This window comes from Carassius gibelio, chromosome A21 (genome assembly GCF_023724105.1).
Source record: "Carassius gibelio isolate Cgi1373 ecotype wild population from Czech Republic chromosome A21, carGib1.2-hapl.c, whole genome shotgun sequence".
NCBI classification, from domain to species: domain Eukaryota; kingdom Metazoa; phylum Chordata; class Actinopteri; order Cypriniformes; family Cyprinidae; genus Carassius; species Carassius gibelio.
This window is the reverse complement of record NC_068391.1, coordinates 20,027,930-20,047,321: the sequence shown is the minus strand read 5'-3', so window position 1 is coordinate 20,047,321 and position 19,392 is coordinate 20,027,930. Positions and strand designations below refer to the sequence as shown.

The 19,392-nt window shown below is 38.1% G+C and overlaps 1 protein-coding gene across 2 annotated transcripts in view; it reads left to right on the top strand.

The window, feature by feature from the left end:
* Positions 1–17,843, top strand: part of septin8a (septin 8a) — a 19,483-nt gene extending 1,640 nt beyond the window's left edge. Inside the window, exons 2-10 of one of the 2 annotated variants that reach the window (XM_052537270.1) lie at positions 3,510–3,624; positions 3,707–3,902; positions 4,909–5,095; positions 6,370–6,531; positions 8,070–8,166; positions 9,256–9,424; positions 9,763–9,895; positions 10,503–10,672; positions 15,660–17,843. In XM_052537270.1, the coding sequence (XP_052393230.1) occupies positions 3,510–3,624; positions 3,707–3,902; positions 4,909–5,095; positions 6,370–6,531; positions 8,070–8,166; positions 9,256–9,424; positions 9,763–9,895; positions 10,503–10,672; positions 15,660–15,825 (1,395 nt within the window). In that variant the 3' untranslated portion in view covers positions 15,826–17,843. Of the gene's footprint in view, positions 1–3,509; positions 3,625–3,706; positions 3,903–4,908; positions 5,096–6,369; positions 6,532–8,069; positions 8,167–9,255; positions 9,425–9,762; positions 9,896–10,502; positions 10,673–11,665; positions 12,219–15,659 lie in introns of those variants that run through there. The other variant, XM_052537271.1, reaches the window with a different exon arrangement.
* The last annotated feature ends 1,549 nt before the right edge of the window (positions 17,844–19,392 follow it).

The following is a 19,392-nucleotide window of genomic DNA, read 5'->3' as shown; positions in this document are numbered from 1 at the left end:
TGACTTGGGTGTGAATAAATTATCAGGAAATATTTATTCTGGAAGTGAACTAATCATGTAAGCAGGTTTATAAACTTTGTGTTTTGAGTGATGTTAACGTAGATGTGCTCTGAGTACTGATTGTCTGGGAGGAAGCCCTCTTGATTTTTTGGGTTCAAGAAGGGTTTGTTGTCTTATGAATGAGCCGTGGAAGTGAAACATGGTGCATTGCTGTAGAAGTCTCTATTCAAGACTCTAAACATTGAATGCAAGCATTGTTTAACAATGGCTGAATGAAATGTGTGCTGTCGCAGTCAATGCCTTTTGATTAGAGGTTTGTGTGGTTTTAGGCACCATATTGATCATCTGCATTGAGCCGTGGAGGGTCAGTTTTAATTCTAATTACATAATGGGCAAAAAAAAGCTTTAAGGGACAGTTCACCCAAAAATAAAAAAAATTTCATCATTTACACGCCCTCATGGTCTGATGATCTATAGTGTAAGTGACTGGGCTGTCAAGCTCTCTAAGCACTGTAGCTCTAAGATCTTAGTCAATCATTTCCATTTTACATTAAATGAAAATGTACAATAATTTACATTTTTGGAACTATCCCTTCTAATCTCAAATATATTTACAGTCTTCTTACTGAAGGATGCTAAGTAATGGAACAAGACAGTCCTGTTTAACGTTAACTTCATTTATTGTATCATACTCTAGTTTCAGGGCAGGGCTGATGTAGTTATATAAAGCTACATGTTTTGAGATGAGTCAACATCCTGTTCATGCTTAGATGCCACTGACATTAATAAACACCAACATCACATGATGTTGAAGACCCTATTTGGCCAGACCATAAAGGCCTTAAGGGTGTAATTTATGAGTATTAAATACAAAACTTTACACTTGTCATATTTCAGATTTTAGTCAGCTGTGTTTGTGCATGCAGTTGCAATTTTAATTTATTTAATTTTAAATTTAGTTGCTTGAGATCACTTCTAGAAAAAGCAGAATAAACCCAATCTGTTTTTGTTAAGGGCTGATGCCATACTCCAAGAAAAAACAAACCTAGACCATCTGCATTCTTCTCCGTCGGCCCCTCTTTTATATCAGATGGGATGCCAGCTAAATTTCCGATGAGGGTTGTTGTGTCAGTTTGCATGCACGTGTTCAGGTGTATGTAGGGGGTGAGAATAGAGCCGTCCCAATTTGGCTCTTCTCCTCTCTCATTCTGAGCACCCATCTGGCCTGAACAATCTGTGTTGTCCAATAAAGATTGTCTATGGATGGCATCACTTTTCCCTGCAGAATTATAGTCTTACATCATGATCCTATTAGCCACTGGACCAAATGATGGAAATTCAAAACTGATTTGTCTTGAGAAAGTGTTCACCCAAAGGATCCCTCATCATTTTCCAAATCTAGTAGTGTGATATAGATAAAGCCATGGTCATTAGTAATTTTATGAACCGTTTCGAAGCTTAAAAATGGAAAATTGCAAACTGTAGGCTAGATTATTCAAAAATATCTCTCTTAAAGAAGAATGTAAATCAGTGATGTTTGAAGTGTTTATTTTTTGGTTGAGGTTATTCTTTCGCAAAGTAATGCATGGAATGTTCCTCGGTTTGCTCAGTGTTTTGTCAGCGTGCATGAGTTCGGCCCGTCAATGTGAGGGCAGTTTGAGAAAATATTGTTGTGTGGCCCAAACAAACGCTGCTCTATTTCCTCTTGATCTACTGCCCTCTGAGGGGAAATGTTTCCCTGTGGCGGGGGCATTTGCAATCAGCCCCTATATGGACATTGTTCAAGCTTTCCCAAGTGTTGTTTTCCTCCTCCCTCCAGACTGCCCGTTTCCCAAAAACACTTTCAGCCATTTCCCCTTCACCTCCTAACACTGGGATCTCCGCTTTAGTGCCTCAGCTTTGAAATGACACTGAGGTCGGAGCCAGAATTCCTTTTGTGCTTGATGCTTGATGCCAGCAGAACTTCTGCTTCCCTCAGTAGTGCGCTCTGTGATCGTCTCAGTGACATCATTTACCAAATATGTGCCTGCACTGAGGAAGAAGACGAAGCCTGACGAGGGAGGAGCGCATTGTTTTCACAGTTTAAGGGAACTCATTAGTGTGATGAAAGCCTTTTAGTAGGTTTTTAGATTAGTTTGGTGCTGAATTATAGGATTTTAATTTGAGAAATGCTCTGGCGTGAAATGACTCAAAGACCTGATGGCCAAAACATCCATAGAACTGCAGCACAAGCCTGTCAATTTTCTATCTGCTCCAATCCAATAATATTTAAATAATTTCTCAAAATAATTAAACAAAGATATGTGAACAAAATACAAGCACTGGCCATTAGCAATCCATATAAACACCAACCGCAGTATTTGAATCACTAAAAACAGCGGCACATTCCTTTAACGTGAAGTGCCTTTTAAATGGCGATATTAAAATATCAAATTCCCCCATACAGACCTTATTGCTGATGTGTGCTTGATGCAGGCCAGAAAATGAGCCCAGAATATAAATGCAATGCACTAAATGGATAAGTGTTTTCTATGGGAAAACATTTAATATTAAACTTTGCACATTGTGTTTTTATTCTGGGTTCTGCTTGCTTGTACAAAGTATGATTCATCAATAAAGTGTGTACTCAATTTTGCCTTAAAATATCACTGTCTTTCTACATTAGTACTTAATGCAAACCTAGTAAAAACAAGTGGCAGTCAGTGCATGGAGGAAAGCCTTGTTTCGTCCTCCATGTGGACGTTCCTGTAAGGTGTGATGTCATGTGAAAACTATCAATTGCTCCATCTATCCATCCGTCCAATCAACAACCGATGCATAGAACTGCTGCATAAGTTTCGCTCCGCAATTGTTTCTTTTCAACAATCTGTTTCACAATACAAGAGAAAAGATCTGATGCTACTTCTGTTACATTGCAGCTTTTACACTTTGATAAGCGTCTGTTGTTACGGACATTGTGAAGTATAAAGTACTGGAGATGCATGTTGGAGTCAAGTTTGTATGTTGAGGCATGAGGCATTTGTGTATGTTCAGTTATGGTGATGAACATGTTATTGCTGATAATAAATACATATACTGCTTTTTTAAACAAAAAAATGCCATGACAATTAATGAAACGGCATGCTTTAAGTAAAAAAAAAAACTAATTATGTAAATTTAAGATTTGCTTGTTTGAGCCACATGAAAAAAAATCTCATATTCTGCAATAAATTTTGTTCTAGTTATTGAATATGTACATGCATGACATCATTAAAAAAACTGAATAATAACATAAGACAAAATGTGCATTATTCATTGACAAGGATATTGGGAATGACATAGGAGCGATAACACTTTATAATTTTTTTTTTGTCCAAGCAAGCCCAATCAAACTGGCCCAATCTTTGCTGATTTATTGGCTTGACCGCTCATTAGCCACAGTTGCATTGCTTATTTTTGCCTTGTCTTTTATGTGAGCCTTATTTCAGTCCATGTCATCCTCAAGGACTAAACCTCTGATTCCTCCACAGAATGAAGAAAAGCGTAACCTCAGTCTTGGCGGTCATGTTGGCTTTGACAGTCTGCCCGATCAGCTGGTCAGTAAATCAGTGACTCAGGGTTTCTGCTTCAACATCCTCTGTGTGGGTAAGCAACCGTTTAAACTCTAAAGCATCTCAACGTCTGATCTTGTAGTAGAAATGCTAATCGGTCCTTCTCTTAACATCAGGTGAGACGGGCATCGGCAAGTCCACATTAATGAACACCCTTTTCAACACCATGTTTGAAAACGAGGAGGCCAGCCATTACCAAAACGGTGTTTACCTGCGGCCCCGAACATACGACTTGCAGGAGAGCAACGTCCACCTGAAACTGACTATCGTCGACACGATGGGCTTCGGGGACCAGATCAACAAAGACGAAAGGTACAGAAAGTCCCTAGTGCTCAGACCTGAATCGTTGTTTTGGAGAAACCAGTGATTCGACACAAATAAATCTGTTTGATGGACCTACATGCTTTAGTTCATAAAAACATTTGCTATAATTAGGGCTGGGCGATACAAACAATATCATATTGAGTCGTAATAAAAATGGCTGATAACGATGAAATCCCATATTCATCATTAATCCCATATTGTGAAGAGAAGTGTTTGATACTGTTGCATGAAAAGTAATGTTGACTGCATTCATCAAGCTCTTCCTTTCAACCTTGTTGCCAACATTATAATAAGATTGATCAAACTAAGTTTTATACGTTTATTGTACAGAGAGATATGTTTATCACTATCTATGAAGGAACACAGAGTGGCAGCGTAATTTAGACTCAATTAGCAATTTGTTCTACATGCATTTACATTCTGCTGTAGGGTTTGATTCATTTAATTTGAATGTTTTAAATAACAAAATCGATTTTTAGGCATGTCCCAAATGTTACAGGGTTGCAAATCTCATTTAAAACCATTAGAAAAAATTAAACATTTCTTCTAATATTCAGTTTGACCCTCTCTTTGACCAAGAATTTCTTGAAAAAGTGCCTTGTTTAATTGACAGTTTGGTGAGAGGGAAAAAATAAACACTGCCTGCTAGTCTATGCCTTCTAACCCTCTGAATGTTGGCTGTAAAGATGGACAGACAGGCAGAGACTTACTGTCTGTTTGATGTAGTCGGGAACGATGCCAGACATTGCATCTTTTGGGAAAAATGGCTCTGAAAGCTTACAAGCAATGCATGCAGGGAAAACTACCCAAGAAGTCAAGAGACAAGGTCAAGCAGTGTAAACATGATCCAGTCAAGACTTTACACAAGACACTCATCCTCACAAAATGTCTCGATTTCATTAGAAATGATAACATGTATAAAATTCTCTCTAATATTCATGCGAGACGTTAATGCATACCACAATCCCTGATGTCTTGCAATGTGTTTTCTCAGCTATAAACCCATTGTGGACTATATCGACACACAGTTTGAAAACTACCTGCAGGAAGAGCTGAAAATAAAGCGTTGTCTATTCAATTACCACGACACCAGAATCCACATCTGCCTCTACTTCATCTCTCCTACGGGACACTCGCTCAAGTCCTTGGATTTAGTCACCATGAAGAAGCTGGACAGCAAGGTGCGTGCACATCACTGCTCAACTAGTAAATGATCTGCATGACACTCTCTCTGCTGGAGAATTAGTTTTAAAAAGTTTTATGATGGAGATGGGTTTTACTTCATTGCAGGCATCTTCCAGTAGCGTGTGAGTAAACCGCTAGCTGCGTCTAACTGGCTGATTATAAAATAATGATTATGAAAAATATACGCATATGACTTGTTGACATAAAATGAACATTTATTATTGCACATTATTTACTCTGAGTTTGTGTGGTTTTCTGCCAGTGCTCACAATAGTGTAATATCAAATAATCAAAATGCTGAATCATAAAAAATAAAAATAAAACATTATATTGCACAATATTATAAAACTGCTCCAGATAGTACATCATCAAATGATTGATTATTTTCCTAGATATTGATATAACATTTTAAAAATTACAAAGTTGTACATTTATAAGATTGTACATTTGAATGGCCAAGTCTTTGCTAGTAATAAACATTAAAATATTTGTATAAAAAATACGTCAAATATTTTCATATTTAGAAATTGTGTTCGACCGTTACGTTCAGAATTCTTTTGCTGCTAAAGTCACGAATGAGCATCTTTTTAGCGTTCATTCTAGTGTATATATATAAAGGATGTCAGTAAAGCTACACTGATGTATTGTTAATCCTTATATATGTGGAAATGTAGGACAGTGGGCAGGAGCTTCTCTCTGTCCAGTGGAAAAAGAGCCAATCAATTCTTCATTTGATCAGAGAGTAATAACACAAACGAAGAGTAGAGCTTAGGGTTTCTGTTTTTTAGGAGATGCACAGATGGTTGGTAATGATGTGGCCTTATGAACACAAATACACATTTAAGCTTGGGAAAGTCTTCGTTTTTCTGTCTGCTGTTATATGTCACATGATCAAGTGTTTTATAGAAAGCATGTGTGTTTGTGATTTGTTAGGTATTTGTTCTGCAAATTAATGTTGATTTGATAAACTTTGAGTTTTGCTCACAGTAAGACACTGAAGTCACTTAAGACATATTTACACAGCTGAGTTAATGCTGCTCTGTGCCTGTTTTTCTCACATGTAAGAAACAATTTGGTTCTGTTTGGTCGTTTAAGAATCTGAGTTAAACACATGTAGCCTGATTTATTACTGGTGTCATATTTAGCACGAGATCTTTAATTGCATGTTTCAATCCAGAGCGGCTCATCTATAATCTAAGCACACGCAGACGTGGAGCTAGAATGTAGACATATTATGTGAAATGCATTGGTTTTGTTTTGTTGTTTGTAGGTGAACATCATCCCCATTATTGCTAAAGCTGACACGATTTCCAAGAGCGAGCTACACAAGTTCAAGATCAAGATCATGAGCGAGCTGGTCAGCAACGGTGTTCAGATCTACCAGTTTCCCACAGACGACGAAGCTGTGACAGAAATCAACTCCTCTATGAACGTGAGTCTCATCAGAGACATAAACCACATAAAGACACACAGTACAAGTTCAATTTGCTTCCAGAAGTAAATGTGTATTTCATAGTTGTTGTTTTTTTTTATTTAATAAAAATTACTTTTATTGCTAATATAAGTGATATGCACAAATATGTCATTTTTGTAAGATTTATTTTTGGTCTTTTAAAATCAGCAATAAATAACATTTGCACTTAAGGCTTGAATACGCTACAAAAAATCTGTATATACGTGACGTGTGGGTGGAGCTATAGAATCACGAGCACCAGTAGGCTTTTGCGTTGAGAGCATGTGGAAGCTGTGACATTATCGTGAGGGAAAAACCATCATCCAAAACAAACCATGGATAACAGTCAGATTCAGCCGTTTATTTATGATCCAGAATCAGATCCAGAGGCTGAAACTGAACGAGAGCAGCAGCAGCAAGGACTCGCTCCGAGCGGGGCTCGAACCCGGGTCTCCGGCATGGGAGGGGACGCACTAACAAGGAGGCAGAGATATTTGAAGCAGTTTTACTCTCCGCCTGCGGTTCCAACACACGATCGTGACCCTTTTTCGTTGGGACTGCATCATCCTTAAGAAATAAACGATGTGCAAATCCGTCGTCAAACTGGGCCTTGTTTGTAAAACAAGCATCTTCGAAATTCAGGGAACAAACACAAACAGTTGCACAACTCCGTTGATGCTCTGTAAAAATAAACTCCATCCACTGGTCCCTTAATGCTGTTTCTCTTTTGGTAATCTGTGCAGGGTTGTCTTGCCCTGGCAACCAAAAACACACTCCTCTTGTGACATTTCGCGATGCTCTCGCTCTGATCAGTGAAGTCTGTTGTGCTCTCAGTGCTCTGCTATACGGGAGCGCGCGCTCTTCCGGCAGAAGTGCGTCAGGACCCATATAAGGAAATTCTGCTCCATCTAACGTCACACAGAGCCATACTCCTGACCAAACGTACAACTTAATTTTTGAAACTTTGTCCATGTTTAGCATGGGAATCCAACTTTTTAACAGTGTAAAAAAAAACTCAGTATGCATGAAATAGCATTTCACCCCCCCTTTAAATCTTTGTGAAATGTGTTTGGCCAGCACAGACTTGGTTTTATTCTTGTCTATTCCTCTACTAGTCTGCATTTACACTACGACACTAATGCACAAGTCTGTTTTAACACAGGTTTGTCATGTTTTCTCATCTGTTGCTGCAGTTATCACTGTCAATCATCGCAATTTCAGCACTGTTTATGTAATCTGTTGAGTAGACAATGGCAAGGTATGCAAAGAGGGTTGCTTGTAGCACTTTGCAATTACTTTTGCTAATATTCACCCCAGTGTTGTGCATCCACATTGACACGCTTTCTTTTTTTTTTTTGACATGCATTCATTTGAAATGTTTGGATTCAGTGAGAAAGGACATTTTATTTTGACGTGCATATTATTGCACAGGAAATCAGCTGTGAGTAGTGTTTTCCAAGTCGACTTGTACTTGACTGATGTTTTTATCTTGCATCCTTTGGTTGTCTTTGTTCTAGGCCCATCTTCCCTTTGCTGTGGTGGGCAGCGTGGAGGAGGTGAAGGTGGGGAATAAGATGGTGAGGGCCAGGCAGTATCCCTGGGGAGTCGTTCAAGGTAAGGGTCATTCTCAAAGACGTCTCTTGTGTTGTCTGTAAGAGACGAGCAGGACTCTGGAGAGTATCATGCTCGACGGGCCACACTGGGACTTTCATCTGAACCCTGCTTTTCCTGCTAAAACAATCCCATCAATCAAAGCGGCGATTAAATGCCACTCTAGACGGGAGCTAATTACTGTGTTTTCTCCGATGAGAGCGAGAGAGAGAGAGCTCTGCCACAGATAAGGTCACGTCATTAGTCATGTTTTTCAATTGAATTTGTCCTCTAGTTTAAGTAGAGACTCGTGCTGCGTGAAAGAGATGCTCAATGTAGCACAGCTGTAGTGTTTTTCCACATGATGTAAAATGTAGTCAAATAGTTTTTCAGTTCTCAGCCAATACTTGCAACATACAGCTAATACATACTCATAAGAATGCAGATTATTAAGACCGTTTAGGGCTGTCCGTTGATTTAAAATGACTTAATATCTCAAATGTTCTGAAATGCTATTATTAATTATACACACTGTTCCAAAGTGTTGGGTTCTCTTATGCTCACCAATGCTGCATTTCTTTAATTAAACATATTGTGAATTTATTATTATTGCAATTATAATTTTATTGCAAGTTTTTTATTTTTGCCACTTGATCTTTCAGAAATCATTCTAATGCATATTTGCTGTATTTTTATTAGTGTTGAAAACGGTTGCTGCCTAATGTATATTTTTTGAATTCTTTGACAAATAGAAAGTTCAAAGGAAACCAATGTCTTGTCACTTTTGATTAATGTAATGTGTCCTTCCTGATAATAACTTCTTCTTAGTGACTCTTGAATGTATTTCGATAATCTATTTTTCAGATGTATTGATGAGTAAACTCATAAGTGAAATTAAAGATGGTGTGTGTGTTTGCTGTTGCGTAATCCTAGTCTTCAGAACACAGTGAAAATAACTTAAAAATATCACAAAATGTAATGACATCACGCATAATTAATCTCTTATGGGCAGCACTTTTTTGTTGATTAACAGCGTAATACTCAAAGCAATGACAGATGGTTAAGTTCATCAGTGTTGTGCATCTGTATCGATGGTGATCGTGTGTGTTGCAGTGGAGAACGAGAGTCACTGTGATTTCGTAAAGCTGCGGGAGATGTTGATCCGAGTGAACATGGAGGATCTGCGAGAGCAGACTCACGCCAGACACTACGAGCTCTACAGACGCTGCAAACTAGAAGAGATGGGCTTCAAAGACACAGACCCAGACTGCCAGCCTTTCAGGTGCGTTACCCAGTGAGCCAAGACCGATTTAGCTGAAAACTCCATTTGGTGTTACTTTGTCAATCACATTAATGTTAATGAAATAGTGTGCCAATTAAAGCATTGTTTTGGGCTGCTGTTCCCTTTTTAAAATCCTGCCCATAAGTGACAAAGCATTCCTGCTCACAGAGAAACTATAATGATACTATGACTACATTAGTGCTTTACCAGTTGTTTATAAATGTGTGCTGCAGCTCATAAACTTTCCTCTTTGTCGTTCTCTTTAAAGCTGTGGTGTGGACCACACTAGTCTCATATGAGATGTATATGATATTGTATTCTTTTTTTCCTGTCTACAGTCTACAGGAGACGTATGAAGCCAAAAGGAAGGAGTTTCTGGGAGACCTGCAGAGGAAGGAGGAGGGGATGAGGCAGATGTTTGTGAACAAAGTGAAGGAGACGGAGTCTGAGCTGAAGGAGAAGGAGAGAGAGGTTAGTCCCACTGCATTATGGTTTCTTCTTTAAAACATCAAGACATCAGAATCCAACCAGTCCTCTTAAAGTCCCCATGAAATCAAATTCATTTAGGATGAATATGTTGTTAGCCAGCCTTAAGGTTATCTATAAGCTTGAAAACAATGACAACATTTGCATTTACAAGACAAAAGTATTCAGAGATTTTGATGACATCACCCTGCACTGAAGCTCCTCGTCAGGTTTTCTGTCCAATGAAATGCTTTCAGGAATCTGAAGAGCCCCCCCGACACTGTAAATAGATGCTGAAGATGCGGCTCAAATTGGACACTCATTCACAGAATTGGTATTTTCTTTATGGTGAATGGCACATAGTGCACTATATAGTGGACAAGGAACAATCCAGACGGTGCACATGTGCTTTCCATTGGCTCATATGCATAAAACGGCACAGGCTTGTCTTCTTCCCATTTCAGTTGAAATTACAACAAAACATTGTGCGCTTCAATGCATTTCAGTGGACCTTGAAATAAACCCGATGAAGACCTGCTTGACAAGATGCAAGATGCATGGTGCAGGTTCAAACAAAGCTTCAGAAACAGCCCTCACTTGTGTGTGTCCTCAGTTACATGAGAAGTTCGAGCAGCTGAAGCGCATGCACCAGGAGGAGAAGAGGAAGGTGGAGGAGAAGAGACGGGAGCTGGAGGAGGAGATGAACGCCTTCAACCGGAGGAAGGTGGCCGCCGAGACCCTCTCGCTCTCACAGCCCCTCAAGAAGGACAAAGACAAGAAGAAGTGAGTTTCAGCTTTTTTTCTTTTTATGCTGCCAGTGAAGACGATCCAAAAGAAATCTGTTGTCTGTTATATTGCAGTACTTAGTCTGTCTCGTCACATTCATTTCAGACTGTTGGTAAAATATCGTTTCATTTACCGCCGCACTGCAGATTTGCCAAGAACCATTGATTTTCAACTTTGTCAAATGCATGAGTTAAATGTTGTGACCTCTTGCAGCTCAAATGAAGCTTGTGTAGCACCATCTTCTGGTTATTGATGGTATCTGTGTGTAACATTTCCAGAGCATCCATTTTGTGGTTTATACCTGACATGGATCCACACTGATATCTGCTTTTTAATACAGTCTCGTGCAACTTTTGACCAGAATAACTGGTCAGTGCATTTAGAATTAGGTGAAGACTGGGTCAGGCAAATAAAGGCATTTTTAACCCTAAAATACATACAGTATTAAACAAATTATTGTGGCATTAATAATTCAAGGGCATTCAACAGTAACAATTTATTTTAAGGACCAGTTCTTACTATTAACTAGTTGTTTATTAGCATGCATATTACTAGCACATTGGCTGTTTATTAGGCAGAAGTCACAGTTAATAGTGATAATTGTTCCCTAAACTAAAGTGGGACCAATTATTTATTATTTAATTTGAATTCTGCATGTTTCGAGTCTTTCATGTGGTTTTTATCTTGTAGGTTGCTTTGAAATATAAATTGCAGCACATTTCAAATTATGAAAATTGGACTGATATTCTGGAAAATATTTGAAATGTTATTTTCTGTATGAATGTGATAAGATAATAAAGGAAAAAACCTTTCAATTAAGTTACTTAAGATCTATTATAGGTCCATTTACTCCCCGTATCACAACGTGTGTGTGTGTGTGTGAGTTTCTTAATTGTGTTTGAGTTTATTTGCATGTTTCCATTCTACATCATCTTCAGTTGAATTTAATTTTCTGATTCATTTTCTTGTTTTGTGTTTGTTTTCTTTCAGTTAATTTATGAGCACATCGCAGGCCACCCTGGACTTTCCTCTGTTAACGTCAGCTTTTGTTTTCTGGCATGCTCTTCATGACATTGTGTTGAAGGACCAAAGACCCCGATGAGAAGAACGAGAGATCAATTTCTTCTTGTCTTGTCATTTTTTTTTTTTAGGGGGCTAATTTTTAATGCCCTTCCCTCATCAACCCGGTTTGTTTTTGTTTCGATCCTAACCATCTGTCCATTTGTCTTCCAGTCAGGCCTCGTATTGAGAAGCACATGTTTCCCTTGCTAGTGTACAGTAGTATTGAAGATCTGAGCCAGCAATAATACTAATACACACACACCTACGTGTATGATTTTATTATTATATAAGCCTGCATGGCTTTCTCCACAGTCTTCGTTATTATTGGTGCTGTTTTTACAAGTACATGACAACAGATATGCAAATTATATTTTTTTGTATTATAGAGCATGGTATTCAGGTTATACTGTAACTAAGGTATCTTCCTACACACACAAGGGGCAATGATGATAGAAATAAACACTCCCCTGATTTCCTTCAACTGTTGGGATCTGCTTTGTGTTGCTTGATGTATTCCTTCAGAAATCATTCTGATATACTGGTTTAGGGGTCAAGAAACATTTCCCATTATTGTTTTGATGGAGAAAACAGTTGTGTTTTTAACACTTTTGGGGAAACTAAGGCTTTTTATTGTTTCAGGATTCTTTGATGAATAGGAAGTTGAAAGTTTATTTGTGTAGCGCTTTTTACGATACAAATAATTGCAAAGCAACTTTACAGCAAATTACGTTTCTACAATAAAAGAACAACATTTATGTAAAATGGAAATCTTTTGAATCCTTATAAAATGTCTTTAAATTGATTAAAAAGTTACATTAATGCTGAATATTAGTATTTCTTTAAAAAAAAAAAAAAAGGGGGAAAAAAGTTATTACAAATTACTTAAAAGGTGTAGTTTACTCAAATTTATGATTTATTTTCCTTGTCATTCAAAACCTAGATTTATTTTCTAAGAGACTGGAACAAGGTTAGGTAAATAATGGTAGAAATGTGTAGTTAAACTATTCTCCTGTAAGGTGCTATAGTTCACATTTGCCCTCACACAAGAAAACCAGGAAGAGTGTGTGTAGTGTCAAAAATCAGCTTTTATTCCACAGAAGGACACACAAACACAAGAATCTGCTGATTTTACCAAATAAAACAAACCGTTCATTATAGAAAATGAGATGTGATGTGAGAGCAGCAGGGATCTGATCTCATACAAGCTGCCTTCAGAAAGGGTCGGGACGAGGGGTTTGCGCTTAAAACATTAGGGGAAAAACTCAAATATCAGAATTGAAATGTATTTTCCTCTTCACAGTAATACTCCAAATCAAGACATTATTCTGAAGATATGAAATGTCAAAACACATAACACTATAAAGCATAACTCCATTCAGGAATTCATCAACTGGCCAACAAAGTGATTTCCAAGCACCATAATCATTAAAGCACACTTACAGCATGAAGAACGGATATGAAAATACACAAATATAAAACGTAAAGGTATAAAAATAAACATAATAAAAAAAAGCTCAAACAAAGGAATCTCAAATATGGTCAAAGTGCTGCATACGTTTTTCATAAAAATAGGAAATAGAAAGTGCCTTGGCCATGATTTATCTGCTTCCAACTTTCCACAAACCACACGTTCCCTTATTAACTAGAAGAGGGTCGTAACGGAGGACAAGGAGAGATCTGCTCGTGCACGTCCTGCAGTCTGTGGTTTATGGTTTTCATTGACATGTCCTCATCATAGAGGCACCAGAAACCGTCGTAGAAGTCGTCCATGTCTTGGTCTCCACTCGGTGCATGTCTGGCCCGGACGGCCGTCTTTCCGTTCCCATCTCCGTCCTCCTCCTGCATGTGTTGTCCTCTGAATGCCAGCATGCTGGAGGCGTCCAAGATGTAGACGGCGTTGGTGTGTAAGGAGAGCTGGAGACCGGTGAGGTACTCATCCACCGTCTCCTTACAGCAGATGAACTCCGTGCTCTCCATCTAGAACAGACCCAAACATCTGCGTGAGGGAAATAAATATGCCAAGAATCATGGCATGGACAAAGTCCTTGGAGTTGTTGTGGTCCAAAAAAATAAAAATAAAGACAGCATCATAAAAGTGGACCATATGATGCTAAAGTCTTCAGAAGACGTGCAACAGCTTTGTGTAAGAAAATAACACTTAAGTTTTCAAAAAGAGACCGGTTTTCTGCACATTAAACAACATCATGGTGAGCAAACCCACAATATGACTAAAAAAGAAAGAAAAAAAAAAACAAACAAAAATCATTTTGGCTGAAATATAGTGCCTGAAATTGGTCAGTCACACTTCTAAATACTTTTAAGCATTTCTAGTCAACTTACTAATTCACACTGTGTGTACCATTTAAGTGCACGGTATATTTTTGCAGAACTTGCTGAATATAACGCACTATAAACATGTTTGTCAACAGAATCGCAAAGTAGACTTTTATTACGCAAATCAAGGGCTGAATTACCCACTACTTTCAAAATGACTGTTTTACATTATTCAAGTTAAACGCACAAAAACTAAATATTTAGTCGAGTTTACTGAAAATGGGCGATTTATATGCTAACAATCGGAGTCTAGGGTTTGTTTTGTGTAAACTAAATAACACTTGGATATAAATATTCCTCTTCCTGACCTGAATGTAGAGCCACTACACCGCAGCGTCCTGCGGTTCATCTTTACGAGTCTCTCCGTGTCCGGAGTCATTAAGCACAGCATCACCATCTTCATCTGACTTTATTCTGGTTCACCCCAGATTTCTCTGTAGTTATTGTATGTTGTAAAAAAAAAAAAAAAAAAAAAAGCTAAATATCCATGCAAAAGGCAAACAGTATATACCATAGGCTTATCCACCAAAATGCAGATTCATCACAAAAATAAGAAAATAGCAAGTTTGATTTTATTATTTACAAAATACATTAGGTGCATATTTACTTTGAGTTGAAAACATCAATAATGAAATATTTAATCAAATCGTTCCATATACGCCTATGTCAGTAGCATGAAAATACTAGTATGATGAAATAATTGAATGTTAACACGGCTTGCCAAAGTGCTCCTCTAATGTTTTGACTGTCAGTGTCTATTTCTTGCACACAACTTGGATACAAACAAACAACAGTGGACACTAGTGCTGGATTAACATCCATTTGATATATATATATAAAACCTGCCTTGTGCAAGTGAAATGTCTGTATATTTACTGTTGATTTATCAGGGATGTGATGATGCACTTGGAGCAAGTTGAAAAATCAATGAGAATGTGACGACTGAAGTCAGCCTGTGTGCTGTTTTTCATTCAGATGTCTTAAGCAGTATAGTTTCACAAAACTAGAGTCAGACCTTTCAGTTTTTGCTTTATCCTGTTAACGGTCACTCACGTTTTTGAACATAGACTTTAAAGTGCATGATGCAAACCTACTTTTTTTTTTTGACAAAGGTCAGACCTCCTGATATGATGTAGGTTTATGAGGTGCACTCTTGCCATAAATTAATGTACTACTTGTCCTACATTATTTTTAACAAAAAGGATTGGTAAAATATCAATTTAGGAGTCTTCGACCTTTCCAACAATATATATTTTGTCATGATTAGTTTAGGATTTAATTGTAATATAAAGAAGTAAATGTAGGCGTCCCGTATACGGGACGGGTGACAGTTAACAGGTGAAATGTTGAAATTATACAAATCTAATTTAATTCAGAAATTCCTCATGTTGCATGCATGCAACATCTTTGTTTGGATCGTGAGTAAAATTTGATACGCTTTAATTTCACAAAGAAATGTACAGAATTTTTCAGATAAATAATTTTTCAATCTTTGTGTAAAATATAAATAAAAATCATATATATATATATATATATATATATATATATATATATGTGATGTGTTCTTGACTACCTGTGCTTTCTTCAGCAGGTCGGTGAACACTGAGAACCAATCAGGAGTCATCCTCTCCAGCTCCAAAGTGATGATGGCCAAAGCTAGCATGGAGCCCTTGAACTGCCAGAGCTGGTGGCAGGCCATGCAGTGCTGCACCTGTCTGGTCCACAGCGACGCCTGGAGGCAGCGTCTCTTCTGAGAGCCGGCCAGCATCAGCTGAGGATGCCCGGACATCAGCAGGCTGTGGAACTGAAGAAAAACAACACACCGCTTAACCATCAGAGCCACCGAGAAACCCAATCACTGACAGAGGCCAGGGGCTGTATTTGTGCTCCTGAGGAATGGTGTGTGTTTAAGACCCTTAAAAGTCGGCTGTAAAAAATGTGCTGTGTTCGTGTTGTCTCTCGCTCAGATTCCTAATCCAGATGTTTTGTTTCTCTTCAGTGCAGGCCAAATCAAAGGCATGCACAACCCAACAAAATGATTTTTTTTTTTTTTTTTGGGAATTGATTCACCATTCAAGTCAGACCTGAATACAAGTTAGCAAAATTGGCAACCGAGATGACACTGATGATTACAATAATGTGCACTTATGAAACCAGGAACGTACATTGTGAAATAAAATAGCGCCAATTCTGATTTCATATTGATGCAGGTGTTTTCTAGCTTTATCTGTTTGGGAAAAGAAATAAGCCATGTTGATTGATTAGGAATGATGTGATCGTTTCACGAGTTCAGGGTAGTGATATATAATGCCTTTTCTCTTTAAATGTTTACTGTAGAAGTGTGACTTTCCTTTGTATCTATGGCTGTGTGTGTGTGTGTGTGAGCATTCACTTCTCCTGATGACTGAAGAGTCACATGCGCCTCGTCGGGTAATATATTTAAAGTATTGTAAATGTGTATATTTATTTGGGAGGTTTATTTTTTTATGCCATTACATATTTTTTCATTTCACAAGTAATTATATTTAATTATTCTACGTGTTATAGACGTCTAGATATCTATGGGTAGATCTCACAGAATCATCCCGAAATAATGTATATGCATGCATAAAGAAAACAAAGCTTTTTTAGAACCATTAAAGATTCTTTTTACATTGTGTCATTGTTATTATTCAGCACAAAATTAATTTAGTAAATGTGCTTTATAAATTTAAGTAATACTTTTTTTTGCACATAATGATAATGAAGATATATATATTTTTTGCATTATAGTACTGAGAAATAAGAAAAGCATGTAGTAATGTATCAAAAAAGAAAGAAGAAAAAAAAAAAAAAAAAAGTGTAATTCTAAAATATTTTTATACAAGTTATTTTTTATGTGCAACTTTATTTTATTTATTATTTTTATCATGTTAAAATTCCTCCAAGATATTTCCATACATTAAAATATATTAAAGGTCCCAAAACAGGCTTTGTTTGCTTTATGCAAAATATGTTTATCAGTTTGATTTGGGGTGAAAAAAATACCCATGTTTCATGAGTTTCTCCCATACATTAATTTAATTTGAGAATTTTTGTTTTAAGCATCAGGATCGTATTCTTAACAGGGTCTTGCTTCTCAAGCTTTACACTTCTAATGGGCATTTAATGACTGTCCGTGGTGTGCCAAAACAGCAATTGCTCTCCATTTGTTAACTGTTGCTCTGATTAATCTGGGGAGCATTTTCCAAAAGCAATAAACTCGCAAGTTACCAACAGAATTAAGTGGAACTTGTGACCACAGTTAGCGGACGATGCTTTTGGGAAACGTACCCCTCGACCGTGTGCAAAGAACTGAACCCCACCGTGAAGATAAATCCCATTTCTGAGAGAACATTTGTATTTGGAGATGTTTTGCAGGGTTATCTATCTGCTTTACTGCTAAAGTACAAGCCAGATTAGTGCCTTGGCCGAATACACACCGCATGCAACTCATAGCGTCCTAAAGAAGGTGGCTACAGATTTTAACATGCACTACATCAAGGACCAAATATCGGTTTCTGTAAGACTTAAAGAGCTCTGCTGACACATGAGTTGCGACTCACTATGTGAATGAAGTCCATTGGTGTGGCGATGTAAAGGTCCCAGTGCAGCTTGCTCAGTATGACTCGCTCCATGCGAAGAATCTCAGCTGTTGAGAACTTGCATCTGCTTTGCTCCAGCAAGTCTTTAACCGATGCAATCACCTGTTCACCAACAAAAACAGATGAATAAACATGCTGGAATGGTTAAACAGTGTGTGGGGAGTCTCTGTTGTTGTTGTTACACTTGGGTATATCTTGCCTCATCTTCCTCGTTGATCTTTGCAGCGAGGATCAGAGAGGTGATGGCCATGCATCTGAGATATTTCAGCTGAGTCTGCAAAGAGAGAGGACTTCGATTCTGCGCCCTACATCATTTCTAGTGGTGTAAAAGGTAGTATCGGTTTCACTTACTTTGACTGCTGCAAGCAGGCTGTTCAGAACACAGACTCCCAAAGCAAACGTCTCGGAGGAAAACTGGAAAAGGCCGCTCATTTCACGCAGCCACACGATCGTCTCGTGGTACTGAGACGGGCTGATGTCTGAACCCTGAGAGCACAGGAAACATGGCACGTTTGTGTTCACAGCATGCTCTTTCTGGTCAATCTGGTTGAGTACAGACATCTGCTTGGTTAAGGAGGCTCAGAAGTGTTATGTTCCCACCTGAATGCAACCGTTTTTAAGGACTGGGGCCCTCCAGAGACGCATTTCTCTTGCAAGGGTGTCGAGCAGCAGTGTGCCCAGCCGCTGACTCTCTTCATCTCCAGGAGGTTTCATGGCTGTTTTGGAAACTAGTCCTTTCCAATGGAAGTATGCCTGACAAAATAAATGCAGTTTAGTGCTTTTATCCAAAGTGACCTATTTGAGTCTTTTTGCAGTGCATTAATCAATGTGTTCTTATAAAGATTGATCCTCCAAGCTTCTAGTGCATTTCCTCTTCTTTGAGATCCTTATGCTTTGGTGCATGCAATGCAAAACGGTCCCAACATTAGGCCTACATTACAGTTTTTAAAATCACTGTCTGTATTATTAAATCATAATTCGTGTTGGTGTTTACTAAAATGAAGAAATGCGTGATATTTGAACTGCATCAGGAAGCAGAAAGTATCATTAGTGAGACTAAACGCGCGCGAGAGATATGGGCGGGTCGATCTGCATCAACTTGTAAACAAAGGCATGTAAAGTTTTCCCACAAAAATTACCTTTGAATAAGAAACACGGCTTCCGTCGTTGGCGTCCACTGCACAAATGTGCAATAAATATCATTCCCCCATGTCTGGAGAAAAAGAGGCGCACTGCTTAACTCACACAACAACGAAACACATTTAAAAATGTTTCACTTAAAAACAAAAGAAGCTCAAAAAAGACTATGAGGTGTAAAACAAGTTAAACACATCCACCGGAGCACGGAATGCCAGATTCGACTCACCTTTAGAGGACATAAGAAAAGAAAAGTCGCGCAAAGCGTCAACAGTTCAGACTCTCAATCTGTTTTTGAACCCGCTTGACTCCGCCCCGTATTTGAACCAACGTTGTTAGCACCTCCCATAAATGTGACGTCAGAATTGATTAGCCCACGCCCACACACTCGTCACCCACGTACTGAACTGTGTTAGTGGGTCGCACATACGGGTTCTTTTATATTAAATGGTCGGTTTATTATCATAGTTTATTACATCATGATGTCTTAGAATATACAGAGACTAATAAAAGAGTTATACAAATGCTGAAGTGTGTCTTTAAGGGGTAGAGTTAAGGTGT